General features: G+C 37.8%; 2 protein-coding genes and 1 long non-coding RNA gene across 4 annotated transcripts; 1 reads left to right on the top strand and 2 right to left on the bottom strand.

Annotated features, from left to right (window-relative positions):
- Positions 1-310: 310 nt before the first annotated feature.
- On the bottom strand, positions 311-3,019 carry LOC149389661 (vacuolar-processing enzyme gamma-isozyme-like). The gene is made up of 10 exons (XM_089622690.1): positions 2,907-3,019; positions 2,206-2,316; positions 1,804-1,921; positions 1,572-1,736; positions 1,339-1,495; positions 1,150-1,247; positions 891-1,072; positions 770-818; positions 490-705; positions 311-409 (listed from the first exon to the last, which is right to left on the bottom strand). Exons 1-10 carry the CDS (start codon positions 3,017-3,019, stop codon positions 311-313), a joined length of 1,308 nt encoding a protein of 435 aa, XP_089478816.1.
- A 5,850-nt stretch (positions 3,020-8,869) lies between these two features.
- On the top strand, positions 8,870-12,257 carry LOC149389660 (uncharacterized). 2 transcript variants are annotated; one of them, XR_016300457.1, is made up of 3 exons: positions 8,870-9,017; positions 9,585-10,958; positions 11,518-12,257. It is a non-coding gene; the product is annotated as an uncharacterized LOC149389660 (long non-coding RNA). The 2 variants fall into 2 exon arrangements; XR_016300456.1 differs by having other exon boundaries at positions 11,042-12,257.
- Positions 12,258-12,688: 431 nt separating this feature from the next.
- LOC149389659 (uncharacterized) lies at positions 12,689-13,669 on the bottom strand. Its single transcript, XM_089623892.1, has one exon. It carries the CDS (start codon positions 13,503-13,505, stop codon positions 12,957-12,959), a length of 549 nt encoding a protein of 182 aa, XP_089480018.1. The 5' UTR covers positions 13,506-13,669; the 3' UTR covers positions 12,689-12,956.
- Between the last annotated feature and the right edge of the window lie 2,287 nt (positions 13,670-15,956).

Below are 15,956 nucleotides of genomic sequence, written 5' to 3'. Positions count from 1 at the left end.
TGAGGCCACAAGCCTGAATCGCAGCCTGATTCATCTGAGATTCGGTAACCCCTTGGTCGCACATCCTCTGAATATCCTGGCTATGAGACAGCGTATACATGGAAAAGAATCCACAGTGTTGACCATAACCTCCATCTGCATGAGAAAACATAGTTTTATCAATTTATGATTACTTAAAAGAATGACCCCTGAAGTTTTTGAAAATTATTGCTCGGCCAATGCTTACGAGTGACAAGAAACAGCTTGGGGACGTGTAATTGCTGACTCGAGCAGAGGTTTCATTGTTCTTAAGAAGCCATTCATTGATACGCTAAAAAATTATGTCCGTCCGTTCCATGGAAGCTAGCGCTTCATCCAGCTCTTCCTGCGCTTCGGTATGCATTGTCGATCCGTGTGGAAATCTCGTCAGCTGATCAGATTAGTTTAAACGGTAAATTGAGAGTAATGTGCAAAAGGCTAAATATTTGACAAGATGCTAAATCGAAGTACCTTATTCCGAAGAAGAACTAAATTCCCCGGGGCGGCGCAGGTGGGAATCGGCTCAGCACCTTGAACATCCCAGCGGTCGGGTTCATAAGTTGGAGTTAGACCGCTTGAGTAATTTGTAAATCCCATGTACGTGTCTAAGGTCCTATTTGCCAGATCCATAGACCCATATTGCGTAGGATGAGAAACTAAAACCATCCCTGCAACTCTGTCCCGAACCTGCATGCATATTTTCCTTTTTATTTATTCACCACTCTAACGATTTTAGCTTAATATTGATTACCGCTTCATACTGGGCCTGCAAACTTCGCTGAGTGTGATTGTAATTCTCCCTACATGATATTAAAAACTCGTAAATAATAAAATAATACTATAATAATAACAATAATAATGACGATGCTTACCAGTCTTCCATCCATGAGATGCCAAAATCGGTGCCTAGATAACCATCGAACGCCGGGGAATAGTATAATGTTCGATAACTGCTTTCTGTGGGATTTGCTGATGTCACTGCATATACATGTTTATCCTCTAGCATAAAACCCTCTAGCATGCTGCCTGATTGACAGGCTGATATATAAATCAGCTGCACACAGATTTAAGAAATCACCATTATTATAAGGGTAATTATATGTAAAAAGATTGATCAAAATTAGTAATTACCAACGACTCGTAACCAATCCCATATTCTCCTGCGTTGTACATTATCGTCAGAGCATCAAATAAATCGTTCTTGCTGATGGGAGGACCCACAGGCATCGCTGTTGAAATAAAATTTTAATGAAACTGAATTACTTTTTTTATTTTTTGAATGACATAAAACTAGCGAGTGAGTGAGTGAGTGTTACATACCGACGGCGCCATCAGTGCCGTGCCCAGAATAATATACAAATATCCTGTCGACGTTGATGTTCAGTAAAGTCTTGGCATCACGTCCGAGTATTTCGTTTGGGTCACCTTTCAGAACAGCTAACACCTTCACCGCAGTTACATCATCTCCCCGGTAATCCTATATGTAAGAACAGATTAATATTTATTTTTGGAAGCAAAGTGTAAACTATAATAATGACCAATCAAACTCGTACCACTTTGACCCCATTATACACGTCTGGACCACCTGGTCTGTTGAATATTTTACCAGGCCAGAGATTTTTGGGATCCGTTGCAACGTCATCATACATAAATGTGATGATATTCTCTTCAATTAGGCCACCTTTTCTCAAGATCTGATAGGCGTGACTGATATCAGCCTGACAAAAACAAATCAGTAACATTAAGAAATTATTACCCAGTAAGAAAAGAATATCAGAACACAACCTGGTCATCGTAGTCACCCATCCCTTTTGAGCCACAGATAAGGACGGCGTATTGCGAGCCCGAGTTATAATCGGGCCCGTCGCCCGGCTCCATAAATTGTGCGAACAGGCTACGGCGGCTGGTACAGCAAACATGCACTAGGAGAATTGAAATTACAAAATAATAATATAAAGCCATCATTTTTCTTGGAGTGTAATAATTATGTATGTACATACACATTTTATATGACCAACTAAGGAATGTAGTGTGATCAAATGATTAAAGATAGCTTCCCTAACAAGAAACCAGGAAAAGAGATGAAAGAAACCCTTAACCATGGTCATGAATTGCCTGCCTATGAATGGCACATCCTATAGTTGTTGCCTGTCTATGAATGGTACATCCTATAGTTGACAAACTTACTTTTGGTCGTCGTGCCTTTCGATTCTCGTCGATATCGGAAGAAGCGATGATGATGATTTCTCCGCGCAACCACTCATCGGAATTCCAACTTGTACCGCTGGAAATCTAATTCTGTTGCGACACAGAGTAATATACATTACATTATGCTTCTTGATCCACCACTATAATATTATAATGAGTTATTTAGTCCTAACAAGCTTAAAATGTAGATGACATCGAAGCGAAATAAAGTCGAAATAAAGAGGAACAGGCGGGCCCTACAAAATGTATGCTAAACGAATTGGAGTCCTTGGAATTATTAAAGAATTATAGAAAATAGTCTCCAACAAGTGTTGAGCCCTCGGACCTTTGGGTTTCTAGGCATTAATTACAAAATGCAATAAAATTCCAAGAATTATAAAGAAATCAGGATTTCAATAACTATTGGAGATGGTGATGAAGAAGAAATGAGTTAAAACAAAGAAGTGGCGCTTGGAATCGAACATATACATAGACGTTATATCAATTATATGACTCAAATCAACTATAGAAACTCAAATCAACTAAATCTAAATAAGAAAAGTTACTAAAGCCTAAACAAATTCGGATTAAATCACTCGATTGAGAAAAACCATGAACATCAAAGAATATATTCTAAACCAACATACTCTATTCTTGATCAACTTTATAATCTATAAATCCATCAAACACTAAGAAATTACAGTAAATCCCTAAATCTGTTGAAAAAAGGAAGGATGTCTGTTAGAGGCCGCTGAAAAAACGGGGAATCCATGAAGGAATAGATGGAAAACGAGCGGGAATCAATGTACCTCATGGTTTTTTGAGATTTTCCTCTTCGCAAGGCGCAAACGATCCAGTTTTCTCCAATTTTCAAGAAAAAGAAAAGTGTTTTTATACATTTCGATGTGGGGTCCACCAAAAACTGGAATTCTGGGCAGTACTACTACATGTTATCTTCTATATAGGGTCTTGTTCTGTTAGTTTTTAGCCGGAATCAACTACTTGTTCTGTTGGCATTCAGCTTCATCGTGTTTCAAGAGCTTACAACTTGACCGGTTGAATATAAATGAACAAAAGTTTTTTCATGACGTAAGGTTCTCAAAAGTTTTTATGAGATTCGGTAACCCCTTTGTCGCACATCTTCTGAATATCTTGGCTATGAGACAACGTATAGATGAAACTTCTGGCCCTCGTCGGCAAGAATTTGAAGCATTTTGTAGGGCACATAATAAACCCGCCCGAAGATTTACCGAGGACACATAGATGGAATTCCACATGCCTTATGCTCGGAGTTGTTTTACCTTACCGCAATATCATAACATCCTTCGTCAACGAGAGATATGCGACATCTCAAATTGAGAACTATGAGTGGGATCTGGCTTGTTACTTCCATGGATTTTTGGAAGTATTTTGTAAAGCCACAGAAGTATTATCAGGTGTATACTATCCTACTACTCATCTTGCATTACATTAATTATTTAATATTTCAAACGCTTTTGCTACTTATAGACAATATGATCTATTTAAGCCAATCATTTTACCTATGGAAAAAAAATTTACAAATTATTGGGAAGGAGTAACGCTTTTATATGCCATTGCAACTTTATTAGATCCTAGATGTCAATTAGTTAGTAGTGATGGTTTAATAAAAGGTATTGCTAAAAATTTGAATGTTGATTCGAGACTAACAATTGAAAAGGCAAAAGTTGTATTAGAACAATTGTTTGTGTTGTACAGTGAAAAATTTGGAACCGGTGGAGATCAACGACAACCGAAACAACAACAAAGTTCACGCTCTTCATCAAATCCAACCAACGCGTCATGGAACTTGATTCATAATTCGAGACATCATTCGTCGTCATCATCTTCTCAAACATCATCTTCCAAGCTTGTGAACTATTTGGAAATTGAATTTTACACAGAGTATCCGGATGAATTGGATATTCTAGAATGGTGGAAAAACAAACAAGGACATTTTCTGACATTGTCCTTAATTGCCCGAGACATTCTTGCCACTCCGGTATCAAGTGTTGCGTCAGAGCAAGCATTTAGTGCAAGCAACCGTGTTCTCGACGATAAGAGATCAACAATGAGTCCGGATATTCTATAAGGCCTAATGAGTTTGAAGGATTGGGAGGATGCAAGAAGGCGAAAACAAAATAGTGATGAAGACTCGATTGCGACGTACTTTACATTATTAGAGAATGAAGCTATCAATCTTTTATATACAAAAGAAATACAAATCAATCTCTATATCAAAATAGGCCCTTAAGCATCCAAAACAATTAAAAAAAACGAAGAGCCCAAAACATGAACTTTTAAAAAATCCAAAACAGGTCCAAAATATACCCCAAACAAAGCCCAAGACCAAGCTCAAACCAAGCCCAGGACCAAGCCCTCACCCGGCCCCAGACCAAGCCCAGAACCAGCCTAAGACCAGGTCCGACCCGTGACCCAGAGGGCCTTATCCTTGGGCCTGGGCTGGTCCTGATGGTTCTCTACTTTGGGTTGGGGCGACCCGGGCCCCTTCATTTTTTGGTAGGGTTGGGCCTAGGCCCGGGCCTGTCAAGGGCCTAATTTTTTTGGGCCGGGCCGGCCCGGCCTGGCCAAATTGAGAGCTTTGGATCAGGTCCGAGTATTTCATCTGGGTCACCTTTCAAAACAGCTAACACCTTCACCGCAGTTACATCATCTCCCCTGTAATCCTATATGTAAGAATATATTAATATTTATTTTTTGGAATCAAAGTGTAAACTATAATAATGACCTATCAAACTCGTACTACTTTAACACCATTATACACGTCTGGACCACCTAGTCTGTTGAATATTTTACCAGGCCAGAGATTTTTGGGATCCGTTGCAACGTCATCATACATAAATGTGATGATATTCTCTTCAATTAGGCCACCTTTTCTCTAGATCTGATAGGCATGACTAATATCAGCCTCACAAAAACAAATCAGTAACATTAAGAAATTATTACCCAATAAGAAAAGAATATCAGAACATAAACCTGGTCATCGTAGTCATCCATCCCTTTTGAGCCACAGATAAGGATGGCGTAATGCGGGCCCGAGTTATAATCGGGCCATCATCCGGCTCCATAAATTGTGTGAATAGGGTGCCGCGGCTGGTGCAGCAAACATGCACTAGGAGAACTGAAATTACAAAATAATAATATAAAGCCATCATTTTTCTTGGACTGTAATAATTATGTATGTACATACACATTTTATAGAACCAACTAAGGAATGCAGTGTGATCAAATGATCAAATGATTATAGGACCAACTAAGTTCATAGTCCCATCGTGTCGCCATCGTGGCCCCCATTACGACGCGATCACGACCAAATTTCCGCTCTGTACTGCTTCCGTATTTTGAGCACCATTTCTTGCCTTGACCTCCGATTTTTGCATATAAGCTCTATCCAATGATGGAAAGATATTATCAAAACTGTTCTATATAGGATCTTAAAATTGTATAGAAGATGACGCCTTATACTGGTCACGTTCGGTTTTGCTCCAAAATGCTTTCAAATCACCCCATTTTGTCGTGTATGCTCAAATGTCCACCAAAATCACCCCATTTTATCGTGTATGCTCAAATGTACACCAAAATAGCTTAGAATTATAAAATACCTTAAAATATACTAAACACTACAAAGAAAACATTCAAAGACTTTAGAAGAAACGACAAATCAATCTCAAAATAGCCTAATAAGTGCGAGTGAAATACACTTATCACTATACCAAGCCCAGGAGCAAGCCCTCACCCGGCCCAAGACCAAGCCCAGAACTGGCCCATGACCAGGCCCGGCCTGTGACACGGAGGGCCTTGTGCTTAGGCCTGGGCTGGTCCTGATTGTTCTCTACTTTGGGTTGGGCCGACCCAGGCCTGGGCCTGTCAAGGGTCTCATTTTTTTGGGTCGGGCCTGCCCGGCCTGGCAAAATTGACAGCTTTAGATCAGGTCCGAGTATTTCGTCTGGGTTACCTTTCTAAACATCTAACACCTTCACCGCAGTTACATCATCTCCCCTGTAATCCTATATGTAAGAACAGATTAATATTTATTTTTGGAAGCAAAGTGTAAAATATAATAATGACCTATCAAACTCGTACCACTTCGACACCATTATACACGTCTGGACCACCTGGTCTGTTGAATATTTTACTAGACCAGGGATTTTTGGGATCCGTTGCAACATCATCATACATAAATGTGATGATATTCTCTTCAAATAGGCTACCTTTTCTATAGATCTGATATGCATGACTGATATCAGCCTCACAAAAACAAATCAGTAACATTAAGAAATTATTACCCAATAAGAAAAGAATATCACAACATAAACCTGGTCATCGTAGTCATCCATCCCTTTTAAGCCACAGATAAGGATGGCGTAATGCGGGCCCGAGTTATAATCGGGCCATCATCCGGCTCCATAAATTGTGCGAACAGGGTGCGGCGGCTGGTGCAGCAAACATGCACTAGGAGAACCGAAATTACAAAGTAATAATATAAAGCCATCATTTTTCTTTGACTGTAATAATTATGTATGTACATACACATTTTATAGGACCAACTAAGGAATGTAGTGTGGTCAAATGATCAAATGATTATAGGACCAACTAAGTTCATAGTCCCATCGGTTCGCCATCGTGGCCCCCATTACGACGCGATCACGACCAAATTTCCGCTCTATACTGATTCCGTGTTTTGAGCGCCATTTCTTGCCTTGACCTCCGATTTTGGCATATAAATATTTTTGGAAAGATAATTATAAGCTCTATACAATGATGGAAAGATATTATCGAAACTCTTCTATATTGGATCTTGAAATTGTATAGAAGATGACGCTTCCCATTGGCCTCGTTCGGTTTTACTCCAAAATGCTTTCAAATCACCCCATTTTTTCGTGTATGCTCAAATGTCCACCAAAATAGCTTAGAATTACAAAATACCTAAAAAGATACTAAACACTACAAAGAAAACATTCAAAGACTTTAGAACAAACGACAAATCAATCTCAAAATAGCCTAATAAGTGCGAGTGAAATACACTTATCACTATACCAAGCCCAGGTGCAAGCCCTCACCCGGCCCAAGACCAAGCCCAGAACAGGCCCAAGACCAGGCCCGGCCTGTGACACGGAGGGCCTTGTGCTTAGGCCTGGGCTGGTCCTGCTTGTTCTCTACTTTGGGCTGGGCCGACCCATGCCCCTTCATTATTGGGCCAGGTTAGGCCTAGGCCTGGGCCTGTCAAGGGTCTCATTTTTTTGGGTCGGGCCTGCCCGGCCTGGCCAAATTGACAGCTTTAGATTAGGTCCGAGTATTTCGTCTGGATTACCTTTCTAAACAACTAACACCTTCACCGTAGTTACATCATCTCCCCTGTAATCCTATATGTAAGAACAGATTAATATTTATTTTTGGAAGCAAAGTGTAAAATATAATAATGACATATCAAACTCGTACCACTTTAACACCATTATACACGTCTGGACCACCTGGTCTGTTGAATATTTTACTAGGCCAGGGATTTAACATGCGATAATGTAAGGACCTCGTGGATCTTACTTGGGTCTAAGATCGTCTAACCCGAACACTACTATTATATAAAAATGCATAAACTAAATGATGTATTTCCATAAGGGAAAATAACGCATATATACCTTATGTTTTAGCGAAATGTCAAGTTTAACCTTTGATTTTCAAAAATATCGAGTTCATATTTTTTATTTAACTAAAATGACCAAATTATATCCTGAAATGAATAACAGTGCCACTAATTTCTCTTTCATTGATAATAACTCTTATATAAGAAAATTCGAAACAGATCTAAACCAGTATTTTAACTTCCAAATCCCCAATTTTGAAATAAATAGCCTCATATTGAAATTAACTCATAAAATTCATATTTCCCAAGAGATGACTTTATTCTGTGTTCGAATTGCAACTCTTAATCCTGGATTCTCTGTTCGAATCTTTGATTTTGATGAGTATCAACTGTCGATTTTTACACATTTGTCTCTTTTTGTATTTTTCACGATTAAGAGGTTATTGTTTATTTTTTAGTTTTTAAATAAATTATATATATGACGTGAATGAATAAAGATAATTGGTGTTTACATATAAATATTATAATCAACGTAAAAAAAGTCAATAAAAATTCAATAAATAATATTTGTGCTACTGTTGTTTATTTCAATGTATAATTTCATCATTTTAATTAAACAGATGGTATGAACTCGACATTTTTTAAAATCAAATATTAAACTCGACATCTCACTAAAACACAAGAACTAGAAGCGGATATTATATTAAAATGTTTGAAAATTGTGTTATTGTTTATATATATATATATATATATATATAAAGAAAATGGTGTTATTGTTAAATAGCCAAATTGAAAGTAACGAATTTGTAAAATAGTCTGTCTGCAAATAGTGAAAAGAAACTAAAATTTACAAAAATGTGCAAATACGAATTTTGAATAATTTTTTTTTTAAATATGACGGCTCTAAAAAAATGAAGAGTATTTTTTAAATGGTTATTTTTGTATAATTAAGAAAATGCCGTAAGCAGGTAATTTTCAGTTCTTTATTGGGGTTGCAGTGGCCACAAAGGCCCATCGTTATATCAGAAAAGGTTTAGTGTTGGTTTACAAAATGGGCGGGCTAAGGTTTATTGTTGCACTTTGGTCTGCCCAACGGAGTCTTGATCATCGTCGGATCTGCGTTTTGGGTCTTCAAGACGGCCTCACAGACCCATCGTGGAATCTTTGCTGAGATTCTTTCAGACCTTTTTCGGTGTGTCTTTTCCCTTGTTATGAGCTCGCTGTTTCCATTTTTTTATTTTTATTTTTAAGATGAGATTAATCTGTGTGTGTATTCATTTCCCGAAATTATATACCATATTTCACTCTGCGTAGTCACTGAGAGAATAATTCAGAAGATATAAGGGCATTTTCCAGAAAATCATTGAGTTCGGATGTAACGTCAATCTTATCATTGACCACAAACAAGGAAATTGGTTTCGTAATTGATGTAATTTGGAAATGCGTTGTGTTAGAGCTACACTAAAATGCAGACAAGTCTTAGAGCTAGAGATACTACTGCTTGCGTTGTGTTAAGACTCTTTATATTAGCGTGGAGAGTAAATTATAGTAACTACTTTTCAGTCACGTTGTTATCTATGTAATCATAATTCAATATAAATAAGCCATTAACAATAGGGTTGTGACAAGAGTTGTCTTGATTTATAGTTTTTATTTTCTTTCGTAGTAGAATGTAATCAGAGATTGGGTTTTTACCTCTGGAAATGTAAATCCTGTTTACCATTAGTAATAGTGATTTGCGTTTCATAATTTATATCAGAAGGATACACGTGGCTCCTGGGGAAATGAGGGGTGATCTTTAGCCCCGAGAGCCGCTGAGTTGTCGAGTGGTTTGACTTCCATCGCCTCCTGGGTGACTTTCCTAATACCGATGTTATCTATGAAGTATGATGTTAGTTCGAGATGAACATGTGATATAGCCTCTATAGATTCTCGATTTCGTATCTAGGAGCTTAACACTTTTGTTGATTCAGATTCTAGCTGTCATATTGCTCTGTATTTTCTCAACTTCATTTGTTTATGTGCGAGAAAAAAGACAGGATTGTGTTATGAGTGTTTTTTGGAGAGAAGATTGAGATAATGATGTGATATCTTTGAGGCGAAGAAGGGAGAGCCAGTCGAGGAGTCCAACGACAATGTGGGATTGAGTTTGTTGGGCTGAGTTTTATGTTCTTACCTTTATATGAATGATTTATCTTCATGTTTTTGTTTATGAATTTTGCACATCATGTTGAAAATTTGTCATAATTTTAAGTTTTCAAGTCAAACCTAAGATCATGTATTCGTCTATCACCAACTTATATTAACATGTTTACCTTAAGACAGCGTAGTCATTGTTCGTATAAGCTAGAGTCATAATCATATTTAAGCTATGTACATTTAATATTACTGATCGTGTAGCTGTACTAAAATGAATAGACGAATGAATGGATAAGGACAGAGAGAAATAGAATTAAGGTTGTGTAGAGTGAGAGTATTGATATGGGAGATTTGAGTAGTCCTCATGAATACATACGGCTCTTGTGTACTAGCAACAGCTTAACTGTAACTGCATTATTTGCCTTTAGGATAATTAAAAGTAGAGGAATGTAATGTTTAATTGATTTTCTTATCAAACAAGTAAGGGGTTATACCCGACCGTGTATCTGAGTTTGTGAATTGGGTGAACTGGTAGACTGATAGGTAATTTCCTATCAGTGTACCCGGTCGGTTTGTGGATTTCCTATTAGGAAGGCTATTGAATTATATTTAGCAAAAAGGGATCACATGGGTGGATCATCACATCAGAGTCTGAGAGAATAGAGCATCTCTTCAAGCTCTATTTATTTAATAACGTTTTAGCAGAAATAGTTCATTAAGGTTTCGGATCTATGTGAGAATTCAGTGGATTAGTTATTTGAATTATTTCAACGAGTAGAGTATTCTAGAGGGAGATCGACCTAGCTCTTGAGTGGTAGGCTGTTGTGGTGTAACACCGATTTAATATCAATAAAATATCTGTTTATGCTATTTATTAATTATATACAGGGGCTAGTAGATGAATGAAGGGCATATGGAGTGTATAAAACCCATCTTAGAGTGCAGGTCTGAGGTTAAAGGGAGAAAGGAATGCCATAATTTCTTCAACTCCCAGGTTTTTATTGGTTTTACTTTTCTGAATACATTAATGCACAAGCTTACAGTTTTTTTTTTCTTTATTTCTTTCGATCTGCATAGGTGGAACATACCAAGAGATCTTGCGGATACTCACAATTTTGTAGTACTTATCGAAGTAACTGATTGTAATTTCTTGCAGGAAAAGATAAACTGATATGCCGTAGTCTAAGCAGGGTCTTGTTAGTTTGCTCAGGTGTCTATATAATAATTGTACAGAGGGAATACAATGAAAATGATAAAATGCAACAAAAAGTCTCTTATCTCTCTCAAACTCTGTCTTTCTCTCCCAGTTCTTTAATTCTACAGGAGTGACTATCCAATTCTGATTCTCGCGGCAGTCGGATAATTGGTGTTTTCATTGAGATATCATGAGAGAACTAGACTTCATTGCTTTGATTTGTGCTAAGCTAACCATTGATTGGAATGTCAAAGAATTTTGGAACTTCCAATTTTTCTTGTGATCCAGTTTGAAGGATATGACTCTTAAGTCTAATAAGCAGCCGAGGGATTATAGATCTAACGTCAAGTCTTTTTAGGCCTAAAAAGAGCAAGAAGACCAAAGCCAGGTCTTTTAATGGGACCAACTATTTGGCGGTGTCGTCTATGCAGCTTGGAGTGGGAGGAGGGTGTGAAAACATTTTTCTGGACTTTCTGTTCATCAAAACTGCTCGGTTTGCTTCCAAATGGCAAGTTTGAATGGATGGGATTTTTCGGAGATGCTTAGCTGGTGTCTGAATATCTCCCAACTCCTCGGTGATCAGACGTGAGGACTAGATCGGAATTTCTGGTGTACTGCGCACTACAATTTGAGCAGGTGCGAGCGGCTAGGAATGTAACAGGGCATCGAAGACCGGCGCTCAGAATCCAGAGGTTGACGGCTGGGTGTGGATCATGATGTAAAAGTCTTATTCTTCTCTCCATTGTTATGATGCTTTTCATTTATGTTGGATTCCTAGGAGCAGTATGGTATCTATCTCACAAAAAGTCTGCAAATGGGCAGAAAACAATCTTCTGAAGATGTTTTGAGGTTTTAGTGAAATCCCGTATTTCTGATGGTGAAAAAATGCATACGAAGTTTAAGTAACTTTGGATGACCAATTAGTTTTTTTTTGGTGGATCTACTCATTCATTTGTATGGATAGTCTGGCCGCTACCATGTGTTGTTCTATTCTTTGTCTAGATTAACAGAATATCAATCTCTGTAACTGTGTGTAATAATGGAACTTTATTTTCTTCAGTGGCTAGTAATTTCACCAACTCTTTTGTCCTCTTAGAAAAGCTTAAGCAGCAGCATAATGGTAGAATCCTCACGGTCACGGATAAGAGCCATTCATATCAATCAAATAGTTGGATTCGAGTTTGTGTTGGGTATTTTCTTAAAAAAAAATAAGTACACAATATTTATTATTTTAGTAATTTATTATTTAGTCCATCGATACTCGATAGTACCAATGAGTCAAACGAGAAAAGGAAAGGGAGAGAGAAGAAACCCATTTCTCTTCCCCTGTTGCCATTGACAAACAAAGAACGATTCAAGTCAATCAACGCATCCCTTTCGCATGATAAAAACAGCCTTATTATCCAACACAGCCATTTCATTTGTCGGAATATTTTTACCAACCAATCTAATGAAAAGCAAGATAAAATCGAACCACATCGTATTCTGTAGAGAATGAATAGAAGAACCAAACAGTGAAAACATAATCATAGCTAAAGAAACACCGGCATATATTATATGGTTTGTGTATACACACTTGAAAAACCCAGCGAGATTCAAAGACGTTCATCAACTCACTTCTTTCAGATCCACCACCACATCACAGTACTACTGATTCCAAAACATAACCAACCAAACAAAGCGCGCAAACTGAAAACGAAACACCCATCCCCAAATATCAAACCCTAGAAAAAAAAAACCCCAAAATAATAATAATAAAAAAACCCTAGCGAAACATGTTCACTTCAAACCCTAAATCTAACGAGCAGCGTTAGGGCACTCCCTGGCGAAATGGCCACCCTCGCCGCAGTTGAAACAGTTGTTCCCACCGCCTCCACCTCCGCCGCGACCACCGCCGCCGCCATAGCCGCGTCCTCCGCCGCCTCGACCGCCGCCGCCGCTGTAGCCTCCTCCGCCATAACCGCCGCCTCCACCTCCGTAGCCACCGCCGCCGCCGCCGTATCCACCGCCGTCACCTCCGTAGCCTCCGCCTCCATAGCTTCCTCCTCCTCCGTAGCCTCCGCCACCACGGCCTCCGCCTCTTCCTCCGCCGCCGCCGCCTCCGCCGCGGGTGCCCTGGACGGGAGCGCCGCCGGGACCGGTGACATCGACGGCCTTGGTACGGCCGCCGTTATCGGTCTCGACGACGAACTCGACTGTCTCGTTGTCGGCGAGGGATCGGAAGCCTTCGGAGTTGATGGAGGACTGGTGGACGAAGAGATCGTCGCCGCCGTCGTCCGGGGTGATGAACCCGAAGCCCTTCGTGTCGTTGAACCACTTCACCGCCCCAGTCTTGCGCTCTCCCATTTTTCTTGTTTGGAAATGCTCTCACAGGTTTTTTGTGTTCTTTAGGTCTAACTTTTTTTTTGAGAGGCTCTCCAGATCTCTCCCTTTTCCTCTTTATATACACCCAAAAACCTAGCACGCACCCACTCTACTCTCTCGCTCCACACCCTAATCAATTTATTGGTATTATTATATTATTATGTGATAAAATAAAACAAAAAAGCTCTTCGGATTTTTTTTTTCTTTTTTATTTTCCCTTCTTCTATTGCAATGCAACCCCTGTTTTATTTCCTTTTTTTGCCCTCAGTTTATTAGGATATTTCATTTTTGGCCTTAGTTTTTAATATAGGTATTATTTACTTGAATCTCCTTAAACTCTTGCACGAATAATTTGATATTATTTGTACATAAAAATCGTACATAACAAACTTTAAAAGTTTGTTGTATTGTATCAAAATTATGATTTTTGTCAAAATCTGTTTCTTTTCTTTTATTTTATAAACAAATAAGGATAAAAAAATATATATTTCATTTTTTTCTTTATTTTATTTCGTTTTTTTATTTATCTAAAAATAAAAATAAAAAATCAAATATTTTTAAACTATTTTAATATTTGTTATTATCAATAAATATTAATAATACTCTTTCTCTCTATCTCTTTTTCTCTCTCTTCGACGAAGGAATGAGACAGCAATTAGAGAATCGCTTAGACAGATCCATAAAATGGCTTAAGCATTAGATAAAGAATCGCTTGTACGAAAATCACCACCACAATCACCAACATTGGTCAACGATTTTGCGAATCCGAAACCCTAGTTTGTTGAATCTCAAAGTGATCTCCGATGGCGGAGGAGGGTAAGAAGGGAAAAAAGTGGATTTGGAGGTTCCAGAGCGACATGGTGGCAGTGGCGGCAATGTGCACATCATTGTTGTTGTTGAATTCCATCTTAAAACCATTTGGTATTACATGGAGAGACTCAACTGATATATAAACACAGTCCATTCACACACACAATTAATATGAGACTATCTCACTTCAATACTCTCACTCACGCTTAGCGTGATCAGGCCGAGTAACAATCTCATTCACGCTTCGCGTGGACTGGGCCAAATTCAAGGTGTGTGAATGTGCAAGGCTCTGATACCATGTTGAATTCCATCTTAAAATCAATTAGTATTAAGTGGAGAGACTCAACTTATATATAAACACATGTCCATTGACACACACAATCAATGTGGGACTATTCCACTTCAATAGTTGCATCGAACGAGAAAGCAAAGCTGCTTCATCAAATGCATGAGAGCAATGCTGCCATGCTCAGTCGCCGGAGATTCAGACGAATGGTCGACTGTGTAGCTCGCACCGTCCAAGACGATAAATTTCTATCTCTCTGGCGCGAAAATGGCACCACTGTCTTCCGATATTATCCTTCCGTCGCCCTCAACTTCTCTCTTAAGGTCAAACATTTTTCCTCTACTCTTCCCTGCTATTTTTTTTTCTTTTGATTGAGGATTGAGATGATTCGAATGTATATTGCATTTTTATTGTTTATTAATTATTTTTATTTTACTTTTAATAAATTATTTAGATATTTTTCCAAAAAACAAAAAGTAAGCACAAACCAAAACGTGATAAAATAAATTTGGATGTCCGTTAAAAAAATGACGAAAAGATTATAATTTTTTTAAAATTTATTATATAAGATTTTCAAATATAAGTGAGATTGGATTATTCATACAATAGTTCAAGGGATTCTTGTAAATAGTCTTCGATTTAGTCATCATAGGCACAAAATGACGTGTCCTTCTGTAATTGCCCATTCGAAACACATTTTATTTTATTTTTCAAAAGTAAATAAATAAAACTATAAAAAGTAATATATCTATATCTTTATATATGACGAGTCATACTATCGATACGAAAAGACATTTAATGGCATCCCAGAATAGTCCCCACAAACTTAAGAGATTACAGACTAGAATGTTTGACTAACAGTGGTGACGATATAGTCAAAGTATGTCACTAAAAAATGGGAAATTTGCGATAATGTCACAAATTCGTCGGGTTTTTGCATTTGTATCACAAAGTTGTCAAAATTGCATTTGTGTCACGTATTTACATTCGCGTCACATGTGCAAATTTCAAATTACTCTCTCTCATCATTTAATCTTTTTATTAGTTACTCAATGTTTTCTGAATTTTTACAATACCTCATTAAAAATCACTTCATCTTCCTCTAAAACTTTCTAAAATTTTTGCATGTGACTTATTTGCAATTGGATTGCCAATTTGTGACATAAGATGCAAATATCACCTAAAAAATGTATATCTAATTTATTTAAAAAATTGTTTTATCACCTAAAAATAAATAACAAACTCATTTTGGTATATTCTTATTGGGTCAACGAGATTACTAGCCCAATAATTCACATTCCTTTTTAAAAAATAATTTAAATTCTATTTTATTAAGA

The sequence above is a fragment of the Urtica dioica genome, chromosome 8, assembly GCF_054948205.1.
Source record: "Urtica dioica subsp. dioica isolate 48M chromosome 8, U.dioica_male_clone48M_v1_H2, whole genome shotgun sequence".
Classification (NCBI taxonomy): Eukaryota; Viridiplantae; Streptophyta; class Magnoliopsida; order Rosales; family Urticaceae; genus Urtica; species Urtica dioica.
This window is presented reverse-complemented; position numbering and strand designations above follow the sequence as displayed.